This window comes from Notamacropus eugenii, chromosome 2 (genome assembly GCF_028372415.1).
Source record: "Notamacropus eugenii isolate mMacEug1 chromosome 2, mMacEug1.pri_v2, whole genome shotgun sequence".
In the NCBI taxonomy this organism is placed as follows: domain Eukaryota; kingdom Metazoa; phylum Chordata; class Mammalia; order Diprotodontia; family Macropodidae; genus Notamacropus; species Notamacropus eugenii.
The window spans coordinates 250655142-250667009 of NC_092873.1; the positions used below are offsets into that span (position 1 = coordinate 250655142).

The 11868-nt window shown below is 39.2% G+C and overlaps 1 protein-coding gene across 9 annotated transcripts in view; it reads left to right on the plus strand.

Moving 5' to 3' along the window:
- ARID1B (AT-rich interaction domain 1B) overlaps positions 1-11868 on the plus strand; it is a 551978-nt gene that overhangs the window by 530646 nt on the left and 9464 nt on the right. For all 9 annotated transcript variants that reach the window (XM_072643769.1, XM_072643770.1, XM_072643767.1 and 6 more), the window contains 4 exons: positions 2688-2826; positions 3126-3298; positions 8337-8487; positions 11369-11465. In XM_072643769.1, the coding sequence (XP_072499870.1) occupies positions 2688-2826; positions 3126-3298; positions 8337-8487; positions 11369-11465 (560 nt within the window). The remainder of the gene's footprint in view (positions 1-2687; positions 2827-3125; positions 3299-8336; positions 8488-11368; positions 11466-11868) is intronic.

Below are 11868 nucleotides of genomic sequence, written 5' to 3' on the forward strand. Positions count from 1 at the left end.
AAGCATGTTTTAGGTAATAGTGTTTAATATGCTCATGGCCATTTCTACATCATGAAGTTTTAACCCAGGGTGAGAGACCCAGGCTATCCTCTAATCCAGCCTTCTCATGCTGGGGAGGATGAAACCAAGGACTCCAGAGACATAGAAAGTCCTTTACCCAAGGGACCACATAGGGAGCTAATGGATGAACCTAGGATTAGAACCCAAGCCTCTCTTTGCTCAGGTTTTTATTGGTCAGTATACTAATGACCTAATTGCCATTCTGGGAATTGAGTTGTGTTCCGAACCCATTTACTTATTTAGAATCTCGTATGTTAGAAAGACTTAAAGTAAAATGTGTGCTGTCCAGCTACCTTTTGAACTTGTCTCAATCTAAATTCTAAGATTTTTCCCCCAGTGCTACAGCCTTTGTAGAGCTTGTTTCAGCCTAATTCATTTCGAATGATAGCCATGAGTTTTTCCCATATACCTGTGCATAGTTATCACATGTACAAAGTTTATTGCAAATGAAACTAAAATAGCATTACATAAAAATGAATAAAAAATGAAAAAATCATTATCCCAGGTAAAGAATTAATGGTCACTTCAGAACATGTGTAAAAACCACCCAACTCTGCTCTAAGTACATTCTAACCTTCTTCTGTGGTTGTGTTATGCTGATGTCAAACTAAATTCCAATAGCCACTGGAAATCCAGAAAGACCCACCCTTTTTGGACCCCAGAAGCCAAAGGCATCAGCATAGCCACTGCTGAATGTCTGGGTGATTTTTTTCACGCTGTGAGACTCAGATTACTGCTTTCAAATAAGTAGAATTAGTCGACAAGGATAACAAAACCTAAGAAAGGCTTTAGGGGCATATGGTGGTGTCTTTATGATGCCAATGGGGATCTCATTATAATAAAAGTATAAAAGTTTTTGCTAAAGTTGTAATGAACAGAGCCAAGGACTCACTCCTAAGGTTGCCTTGGTAGCAGTGAAGCCAAGCTTGGGGAGAAGGAGCCAGGGATGGGGTAAAGAAGCCAGTCATTCAATTAGTAAGTCCGTAACCAAAAACCCATCCATCTTTGCTGGCAGGTGGCTGACTGAATTTCTATTATTAGCTGACAGGTGATGTCACAAAACCTGTCATGGATCCAACTAGGGAATCCTCAGTGGAAGATAAATGAGAAAAGGGTCTGGGTTATAAACAAAGATGGCCTCTGATTGACCTCCATTCACTGTAGACCTTGACATACCAGGCTTTCCTTCCCTTTCCCCATCCCCCTTTCCCCAACCCCAGTCAGAACTAGGGCACTGGGTTCATGCTGTGTAAATTATCTTCCCAGCGTGGAGTCTGGCTGTTCAGTCTGAAGTATGTGAATGTACTTAACCTTCAATAACCTTTCCATTGTTTACTTTAGAGTATACATTTGTAGCTTCTGGCAAAAGGTAGGGCTATCCTAGAGAGCCTGCCAGCCTTCTCTATTAATGGAGTTTCAAGAGGTTGTATTCATTTTTTTTTTCTTTCCTGAAAGGGGAAAAGAGACTGTAGAGGGAGAGGGGGAAAAAAACACTGGCCAAGGGGAAGAATTTACCCTTTTTTATTAGCTGTAAATTTGAACAATTGTAAATAAGGGTCATTCCGAAATCACACGGTTTTGTAAGCCATCTTTCCAAGGAGTTGGAGGTGCTGTTTGCTCCTAATGATTTAAAATGTAGATTTCTTCTCTGCCACATCTGAGAACGGTGAAGGTAGATCTGCTCCTGTTCTTTCACATTTAGGAAGGGTTCCCCATCTTTAATTACCAATGGATTTTCCCCCTATTTTCATATTTGTATGGTTTTTCCCAACTTTGATTTTCTTCCTCCCCAGTAGTCATCCCTTAATAATAAATATAATGGAAAATTAGTCACTAAACTTTTTTCTGTTCATTGTTGGGAATCTTCCCACTGTATCTTTCTTTTCCCAGTGACATATAAGTTGCTATGGAGGAACAGTGTAAACTGTACTGGCCTCTTCTTCCTACACATGTGTGCGCTCCCTCTCTCTCTCTCTCTCTCTCTCCCTCCCTCTCTCTCCCTCTCCCTCTCCCCCTCCCTCCATCCCTCCCTCTCTCCCTCTCCCTCCTTCTCTCTCTCTCTCTCCCCCTCTCCCTCTCCCCTAAGTCTAACTGACATAAATGTGTAATGCTGCTGAATATTTCTGAATACAAATAATGATTTCCATTTTAGCTCCTAACTTATTGACTTGTCGACAATGTGGTCTTACTCTGAGTTCCTTACAGTCATTTCCCCCAAAAGTTAAATATGGTTAAACAGAACGACATTGATGAAGAATGTTTAACCTTAGTGACCTGTCCTATTTCTACTTGTTGCGGTTTGGGCAGTGGGGAACTAGGCAAAAGTTCATTTATTTTTTTTCCAAGACTCCCTTTTTAGCTTTGAGAAAGCAAGCATGAAAGTCAGAGCCCTCATTGCAGTTATCATTTCATTATTTGGAGATTAAAATAGTATCCTTTACCTCTTCATATAGCATTCAAAGAGGAAATGACTAAGCTTTTAATGATGGCAAATCCTAGCGGCTGAAAAAACACAGAAATGCCATTAAGCTTGTTATAAACTCATTTCATTGCTTGTTTTTGTGGGTTTATGTCACGTTGGATAATCTCTTGCCTTTCCTTTCTTTTCATCTTGGTGCCACCATCAGCTAATTCGGGATCCTTACAAGGTCCACAGACCCCCCAGTCAACTGGTAGTAACTCTATGGCAGAAGTTCCAGGTGATCTCAAACCACCCACACCAGCCTCTACCCCTCATGGACAGATGGCACCAATGCCAGGTAGCAGGTATGTTAAGACACACAAGATACCCTCTGTAATCTCCCTTATTTGACTGCTGTCTGTAATGAAGCTGTTCAGAGCTCATTACTGACTTTCCTAGAGCATTCTCTGTAGAGAAAGAAATTAACAATTTGCATAACATGAACCAGGAGACTCTTGGAAGGCTGCTAACTACAAAAGTCATTTCTATCGGCTATTCTGAAGATATATTTTCTGAATCTAAAAATAAAGTTCATGGTGTATTGATTCATTGCAGTGGTAATTCCTGCCATATCATTGAATTTTCATTTCCTCCCTCTGTCTAGGAACAGTGCAGTCAGTGTGCATGACCCTTTCTCGGATGTGAGTGATTCCTCCTTCCCCAAACGGAATTCCATGACACCAAATGCACCATACCAGCAGGGCGTGAACATCCCAGACATGATGGGAAGGATGCCCTATGAACCTAACAAGGACCCTTTTGGTGGAATGAGAAAAGGTATATACTTAATGTAACTTGGATTGTTGTGGTCACACCCTTTATCTTCCTGTCAAACACCATCAGGAGGTCTCTCAGAAGGAAATACAGTGGTGTTTTACACATACATACATACATACACACACACACACACACACATTTCATATACACATCATACACATCTATATTGTAATTATACTATAAAAATATGTTGATATGATAAATACATAAATATTACATGTATATGTAAGGTGTTTTATACATATATATCGGGGGGGGGATGATGTATATTTTTAATTGCATGGGATAGCCAGGTGGCCCAGTGGATAGAGTGCCACTGAACTTGGAATGAGGAATACCTCCTGAGTTCATATCTGGCTTAGACACTTACTGGCTGTGTGGCCCTAGGCAAGTCACTTAATCCTATTTGCCTCAGTTTCCTCCTCTGTAAAATGTGCTGGAGAAGGGAATGGCAAAGCTCTCCAGTATCCCCTAAAATGAGGTCATGGAGAGTCAGACATGACTGAGCAACAACAACATATATAACCATTTCCATAATGCTTTTGGGTTTTTTTTCCACATACATGTACACGCACATATTTATTCATCAATTTCCACTGTATAGTAAGCACTAGAGAAGGCATGGCTATCGCCTAAGTCACTGTGCCTTTCTAGCTTCCATCTAAGAAAGATGCTTCCAGAGGAAGCTCAGCTGTCATTGTCTGTGGCCCTCCTAGCTGTAGGTATTACCTGCTTTTCAAAAAGTCTGACCCTTTTTTTTTAAAGCAGAAAAACTAGACAGTAGGTATTAGTTTTTCAGATGCACATCTCCATGCTTCTTTAAATCAGATCTTCCCTAGTGTAGTTAAATACTCTTTTACAGATCATGAATCGCTTCATATCGAGTCTGCAGAACAGAATGACATAGTACTGAAGTGTTAGGTATCACTACCCAACCAATCAGAAATGAAGTTCGAGCATCTCTGAAATAAAAATGTAAATCAGTAGGAATGTTGGATTTGATTTTCCAAAATTACGATTACATCTTTACAGGGATATATCTTCTACTATCTTGTATAAATTGAAAGTGCAGCTGTATTTCTCTTTATAAATTCCAGTAGCTCCCTGTTACCTCAAGGGTTAAATACGGATTCCATCATTTGGCATTTAAGAAACCCTTTCACGTTCTAACTCCACACTGCCTGTCCAGCCTAATAGCATGTGCCACTTCATGTATTCTGTGGTCCAACCAAATTAAGTCTTACTCTCCCTCACAGGCACCACCCTCTATCACCATCCCTTGGCACAAGCCATCCTCCCAACCTGAAACAGTTTACCTCCTCACCTCTGCCTCTTAGAATCCCTACTTTCCTTCAGAACTAAGCTCAAGCACCACTGTCTACATAAGGCCTTTCCTGCTTCCTTCAGCCTTTCTGCCCCCCCCCAAGCTCCAGATTACCTTGTAGTTGTACATATTTTGGATACCACCTAAGTGTCTTGAAGGTTTCCCCCAATAGGATGTAAGCCCCTTGAGGCCATGGTCACTGTTCTTTATGTCTTCATGTTTAGCCCAGTATCTGACATTTAGCCAGTGCTTAATAAATGCTTATTAATTGATGGATAGTGGGGTGTAGTTTACACTAGATGCTACAGGGGTCCCTTTCAACTCTTAAGTTCTGTAATTCGGTGACTTTGGAAAGAGAAGTAGCTAAGTGTAGACCGGCAACATTTTAGGATTAACTAGATTAACTAAACCAATTATCTATCTATTCTGGGCCAGCCAGGCTATTTTCATATTGCTTTTATTTCACATTATTTAGAGAGAAAAATCCTTGCTAACTAGGTTTTAGGTTGGTGAAAATTTTCAGTCCTACGCTGTAACCTATCTAGAGAGAACTAGATAGAATTTAAGTATCATTTAATAGAATGTGTTGCCATCATCCACTTAGTGACACAGTGGCTTAAATGACCCTTTTCCTCAAATTTTTCCTGCGTTTTTTTGGTCTCTCTGTAAATTAACAATATTTAAATAATTGGGACCAAGTTAAAATTATATTTCCCCCATTCAAAGAAAATGGAAATGTAGGTGCTACTTAGATTACCTTAGGTGCCAGTCAGATTGTGACCATTTCCCTGACCCAAATGAAATGGAAGCTGTCATCCCCCCGCATCCCATGTCAGTTTTATTACTCCAGTACACCAGTGAATTTGCTGAGCTTTGGTGAGAATAGTTACCACCAAAAGTCTGAGAGTCTTTTGTGTTGTCTTATTGCAAGAAATGAGTCAGTAGCTTGTCATAGAGAAAGCCTGATCCTGAAATCAGGAGCCCTGGGATCTTAGTGCTGATTTTTTCACTCTAGCTGAGTATCCGTAGACAAGTTTCTTAACCCCTCTACCTCAGTTTTCATCTATCTGTTGTTAATACTTACTCTATCATCAGGTTCTAGTGAGATAATAAATATGTAAATGTTTTCATAGGTTCACAGATCTAGAAGCAGAAGGGATTTCAGGGACTGGCTACTCCAACTACCTCATTCTAGAGATGAGCAAACGATACCCAAGAAATAAACTGACTTGCTAAATGATAAAAGCTGTATAACAGTGTGTGTGGTTTCATAGAGTCTGGTTCTTGGAGGCCTTTTCTCAGTCCACATCCTTCTCCATTTCTGTGTATCCTTTGATACTCTCAATTCCTCTCTTCTCCTTGATATAGTATTTATTCTCTCAAGGTTTTTTGACCCTACTTTCCTTGGTTCTCCTCCTTCCTGTCTAACCACTCCGTATCTGCCCCATTCTCTCTGACCCTGCTGCTCCCCTGGTCCATGCCCTCATCACTTCACACCAGGACTAATGCAGCAGCCTACTTAGTGAGTCTTCCTGTCTCAAGTGTCCCCACTCAGCTGTCAAATTGACCTTCCTAAAATGCAACTCTGATTAGGTCACTCCACCCACTCTACCCCTCACCCCTACCCCAAACCCCTCCAATAAATTCCAACATTAACACTAGGATCAGTTATAAAATCTTCTTATTTGGCTCTTCAAGCCTTTTCTATTTCTTTCCATTTCTCCAGTCTTTGAACACCTTACATCTCTCCACATACTGTGTGATACAAGTGACATTAGGGCCTCCTTACTATTTCCTGCATGAGGTACTCCATCTCCTAACTCCAGGCATTTCCCCTGGCAGTGCCCTCCATGACAGGAAGGCTCTTTGTTCAAATACATACTTCTTGGCTTACATTGGGTCCCACCTTCTGTATGAATCCCTTCCCTGTCCTCCCCTTGTTAGTGCCTTCCCTCTGAAAGCACCCCCAATTTAACCTGTATGTATCCTGTTTCTCCCCACCCCCATTATACTGTGAGCTCCTTCAGAATAGGTATTTTTTTATGTTTTACCTTTCTTTGTATCTCCAGTGCTTAACAGATTACCCGACACATAGTAGGCGCTTAATAAATGCTAATTGGCTTACCTTGAAGCAGCATGATGCACCTGTATAAAGTTAAACAAGCTAACATCAGTTTCTGGCTGTAAAATGGAGATAATACTAGCACTAGCCATTTAATAGAGTTGTTGTAGGAAAAGCACTTTTTAAATCTTAAAATATTATAGAGATATGATATTATAATGAAAGATACTATTATAATGTGCTTCATTCCGTCATATACATTATTCAAATTTTCTAGGCTTCCAATTTTTTTTTTTTTTGACCAACTTAAAAAATTTTCATCCAGCCTTCCCATACTTCTGACAGAATAACCATCAAAAGACTAAAAAAACTCAATGTTAATACTGTGGGTCAATTAAAATTTTTATTAAAATTCTTAATTGCCTACAGGCTAGTTTCTTCTGGGTCTGGCCTAATTTCCTTCAGGTCCTAGGCCTATGCTAATTTGCATATCTGACCTAATTGGAACTCTACTCTCTGTTATAAATAACAATTGTTTCTCCTTTCATTAATTGGAATTACTCTAATTCTGTAGCTATTTTCTTTACCCTGATTCCATAAAGGTCACCACCTGGATAAATTGAGTAGGTCAGAAAGAATTCTTTTTAAGGGTTTCTCTTTTTTTTTTTATAAATTACCCTCTTGGCAGAAATCATACCTACCTACATATCCCTCTGTCCTCTGTTTAAAAAATAACTTCTCAGCCTATAGTCTTCTTCCAGTGAAAACACTAGTTTAGAATATACTAAATTTTGAAATGGTATGTGCTACTTAATTCCCTCAAAACTGAATTTCAGAAGGGTGCCTTGACACAGCGAATAATGGCTGTGAGTGTACTACGCATTTTCCATTATAGTTCATAGTCTAGTAAATTTGTATATGGTGTTCGCAGAACTCCACTCAAGGGTGTAGAGCTCTTGTTTTCAGTATGACTAGTAATCTCAGTACTGACTGCTACTTGTTTCATTCCTGAAACCAAGCCTCAGAAGTTGGGGTTCTCATGTAGCCTAGTACTCAGGTCTGGAGATCTGCATCTCGAAGCAGTACTCCTCACCACATTGTCAGGTGGGGAAGGGGGTAAGTGGATGGAGATGATCAAGAAAGTGAGGAGCCATTTCCTTCCTACAGCTGGCCTATCCCTACAACTCTTCTTCTGTCACATGTACCTTGTGGCAGGGTGGGGTGAACATGTGCAAGCAACAAGGAACGTTAGAAACTTAGCTAGCAAAGCCCTTATGATATCTGGGCTCAAGATCAGGGAGATTCTTTTAGATTGATATCTAGCTACCTGGGTAGCACAGGAGCAAGAGTGATTCTGCTGACAAAATGAACTCTCCCCACTTTAAATACCCAAGTCCCCCAAACTCATTTTGAATGTGAAATTTAATTGCACCCAAATTCCCTATCCTGCTTTCTCAAGATTGTTGCTTTCTCTTGGCATTAGATACCAGTTACCATTGTTAGGATGGTTCATCTGGGATTATTAGGGTTCTGGACATTATTTCCTTTAAAATAATTGATAAAGATAGTAGAAGTTTACCTTGAAACTGTTGTATCAGTGCTCAGTTGTCAGTCCTTCCTTTAGTGACTATGCCTTCTTAAAAATGTTGCAGTGTCTGGAAGCAATGAACCCTTCATGACACCAGGACAGATGCCTAACAGTGGGATGCAGGACTTGTATAACCAAGCCCCAACAGGAGCGATGTCCAACATGGGAATGGGCCAGCGGCAGCAGTTTCCCTACGGAGCCAGTTATGACAGAAGGTGGGTTTTAGTTTGCTTTTTTTTTCCTGAGGTGAAGACAGAAAACATTTTCATAGGAATCCTTTTCTCCATAGACATCTAAGAGAGAACAGAACAATTCATGTACTGAGAATTTTGGTAACTGAGCCACTAATGATCACCATGTTTCTGGTTTCTATGGAGATTAATGAGGTAGGGAGCGGCCATTCCTTCTGCCTACTGTTGATCAACACGTGGGTGTGTTAGACAACTGCCTTCATAGGTCTGACTCCTGATGTGTGTCTGGGCACGGCAGAATCCTCAGTCTTTAAATTGCAAGTGTATTTATGTAGATGAAAATGCCAAACCACCCAAGTTATAAAAATATGCTTCACTTGGCTTCAGTGTGTTAGAAATCCTCTCTCCAAGTACTCATTCTTTACTATTTGAAATATAAAAGCACATTTCTCAAAACTATCATATCATTTCAGAACTATCAAATGTTTTTATTTGTTGTAATAACTATGAAGTTTATTACTATAGTTTGCAAAAATTCATGTTTACATGAACTGAAGCAAGAATTCTTCAACTTTAACTCTCTCTCTCTTTTTCTTTCTCTTTCTCTTTCCCTCCCTCTCTTTATTATACTCCCACATCCCCAGTCTCTCATCTCCTTCTGAAATAGTTTTGGGACATGCTCATGCATTGAGAAAACTCCAGTGGCAATTAACCTGTAGGCTATGTTTGTAGATGTGCAGATGGAGTTTGAAAATCCCTTGAGGTGGACTTACCATGGTGTTTTACTTGTTCTTCTTTAGAGTCCAGTTTTAAATTAAAAAGTCCAGTAGGAGCCAGAGAACACGGGCTTTTCTTCCTTGGTACCTTTCAAAAATAGAAAATTGTGATATCTATCTATTTTTAGCTTTATGTTTACAGAAGAAAAGTAATTCAGAGAAATGTATCTGAAAGATAAAAAGATCAGCAAAACTATTTTTGCATAAAATAAATATGAAGAGAGTTCATGGTTGAACTATTGAGAAAACTACATTGAGAATTAAAAGTAATTCCCAGCCTAAAATAGGTGCTTACAAAAGTTATCTTTGTAAAGGCTCGTTGTTTTAAGTATGGGTTACCTCTTTTTCTGAAAATTGCCTCTCCTAGTCAATAAACTCTATACGTGCCCAACAGATTGAATTAAGATGAAGAATTTTTTTCTATATTGGAGAGGAAGAAGTGTTAAGAAGGGGATAAACATTATTAAGACTTCCTAGTTAAGTAAAACCACACTTACAGTATGGCTTATCTCAGAAATGCTTAAAGGATATTTTTTCCTTGAAATAAAAAGTATTAGGTCCTGTCTCTCGTTAAATTTGTAGTCTATCAATTTATAGATCAAATTATAACTTTCCTGAAAAGGTAGCTTGGGACCACCTGTTCAGAGCAATACAGATACAGTGCCTTCTAGCAGTGACCCTAGCCATATCTTCTACTCATCTTTATCTTAGCCAGCAAATGAGAATGAGAATTTCTCTGCAGCCTCTGTATTCATTAGATAACCATTATAATTCTTATAAGTACAAGCATTTGGTTTACAATGTTGGGCTTTGCTTTGGCTTGTTTGAGAGTGTTGGATGGAACAGGCAGGTTTAGGGGACACTGTTCATCATCCTTAGAAAGTGAACATATGCTCTTAGAATTCCATACTATTGCTTTTCTGAAGCAAGCAATTTTTTTTCCTATTTCCACTACTGTGTTTTCAAGAACTTTACCTGTCCTAGTTTTAAAACATTAATCTACAGGCTTCTGCCACTTGATTGGGAGGTGAGAAGAGCAGTTTACTTACCCCCATCATAATGGAACTCCTGTCCTTTACTCCTAGAAATACCCCTTAACTCCCTACTACTCACCACCCAGTATTGAACCAGCCTGATCATTTCTGACCCACTCTAGTTGAAAATATAAGTTCTTTGTTTTAATTTTTTTGGTTACTGTATCCCTGGTACCTGGGACATACTAGGTGTTTAATGTGTGCTAGATAAATGTGTCTTTGAGATCTGGAACAAGTCACTTTTAACCTGTATGTACTGTAGGCAATTCTCTAAGACTGCCAGCTTCAGAGACTATGCCAGCCTCCGTTGGCAGTGAGCATTTTTTCATCCAGGACTTCCTGTCCTGTTCTTTTCTTATTAGCCACTTTCTTCTGTGCCTTGGTCTTGTTTCTTATTGAACATTAAGATTATTAAACCAGATTAGAGCCAAATAGCACAGGCTTCATTCATAATATTTTTAAGGAATGAAATGTTTCATCTTTACAACGGATTGAGAAGGAATACTACAGTCAGCAAATTCAGTAACATTTGAAGTGATTTTTAAATGTATTATTAAGAAAATAGGAACTTATTAAAATAAGAGCTCCCTTGTCAGGGAGTAGCAGAAATTCTCTGTGTGTGTGTGTGTATGTGTGTATGTGTGCGCGCGTGTGTGTGTGTGTGTGTGTATTTCTTTAGTTTCCTGAATTCCTGCTTCTTACTTCTACCTTCATTTAAGGATGTTGCAAGTTAAATTCTTGTGTAACAAGTCCTCCGTGTAACAAATCCATTCATGTAGTAGGCGGAGCTTCAGCTCAAAGGCCAAGGAATTTGACCAGCGTCATACAAGGTGCTTGCTTGTTCAACCAGTATTCCTGTGATACTTTTTAACCAGCAGCCATGCCAAGAGTTTGGCATCATCACCTGAGAAGGGTGTTCCCATCCCTTTTACTCAAAAATAAAGTGTTGCTGCTACTAAGTACTTTTGTATGGAAATTGAATGACTGGTTCAAAGGAATACAAGTCTGGGCTTCGCAAAACTGAATTGGTCCTTTCTCCCTAGACCTGAATCTTCTCTAGTAGTTGATGGTCTTCTTTGAATTACACCATTGTAGGCATGAACCTTATGGACAGCAGTATCCTGGACAAGGACCTCCCTCAGGACAGCCACCCTATGGAGGACACCAGCCTGGAATATATCCACAGCAACCGGTAAGGCATGAAGGAGGTAGAAGTCGTTCTTCTCCCTCTTTCTTTAAAAAACTGGTTTTCCTCAGTCATGAAACTTGATTCACTTAATTGGTACTACTATTTCACTAGATTTAGGTTACAAAATTTAACAAAATATTTAAACATCTCTTTTAAATAAAGGATTAAGGGTATGTTTCATATTCAGCACCATAAGACATAGCAGAGATTCTGAAATTTCAAAAATAAATATTACTTACAGTATTATGAAGCGCATTAAAACATTTCTGACACGCATAATATTTTATTACAAGGGTATTTTGAATGCATGTTTTAAGTTTGTGTCTATCACATCTAGTTAAGAATTTAAGGCAGAAACCATATCCTTTCTGTGTGCTGAACAGAATTTTTAGTGTCTAGTTTAAAA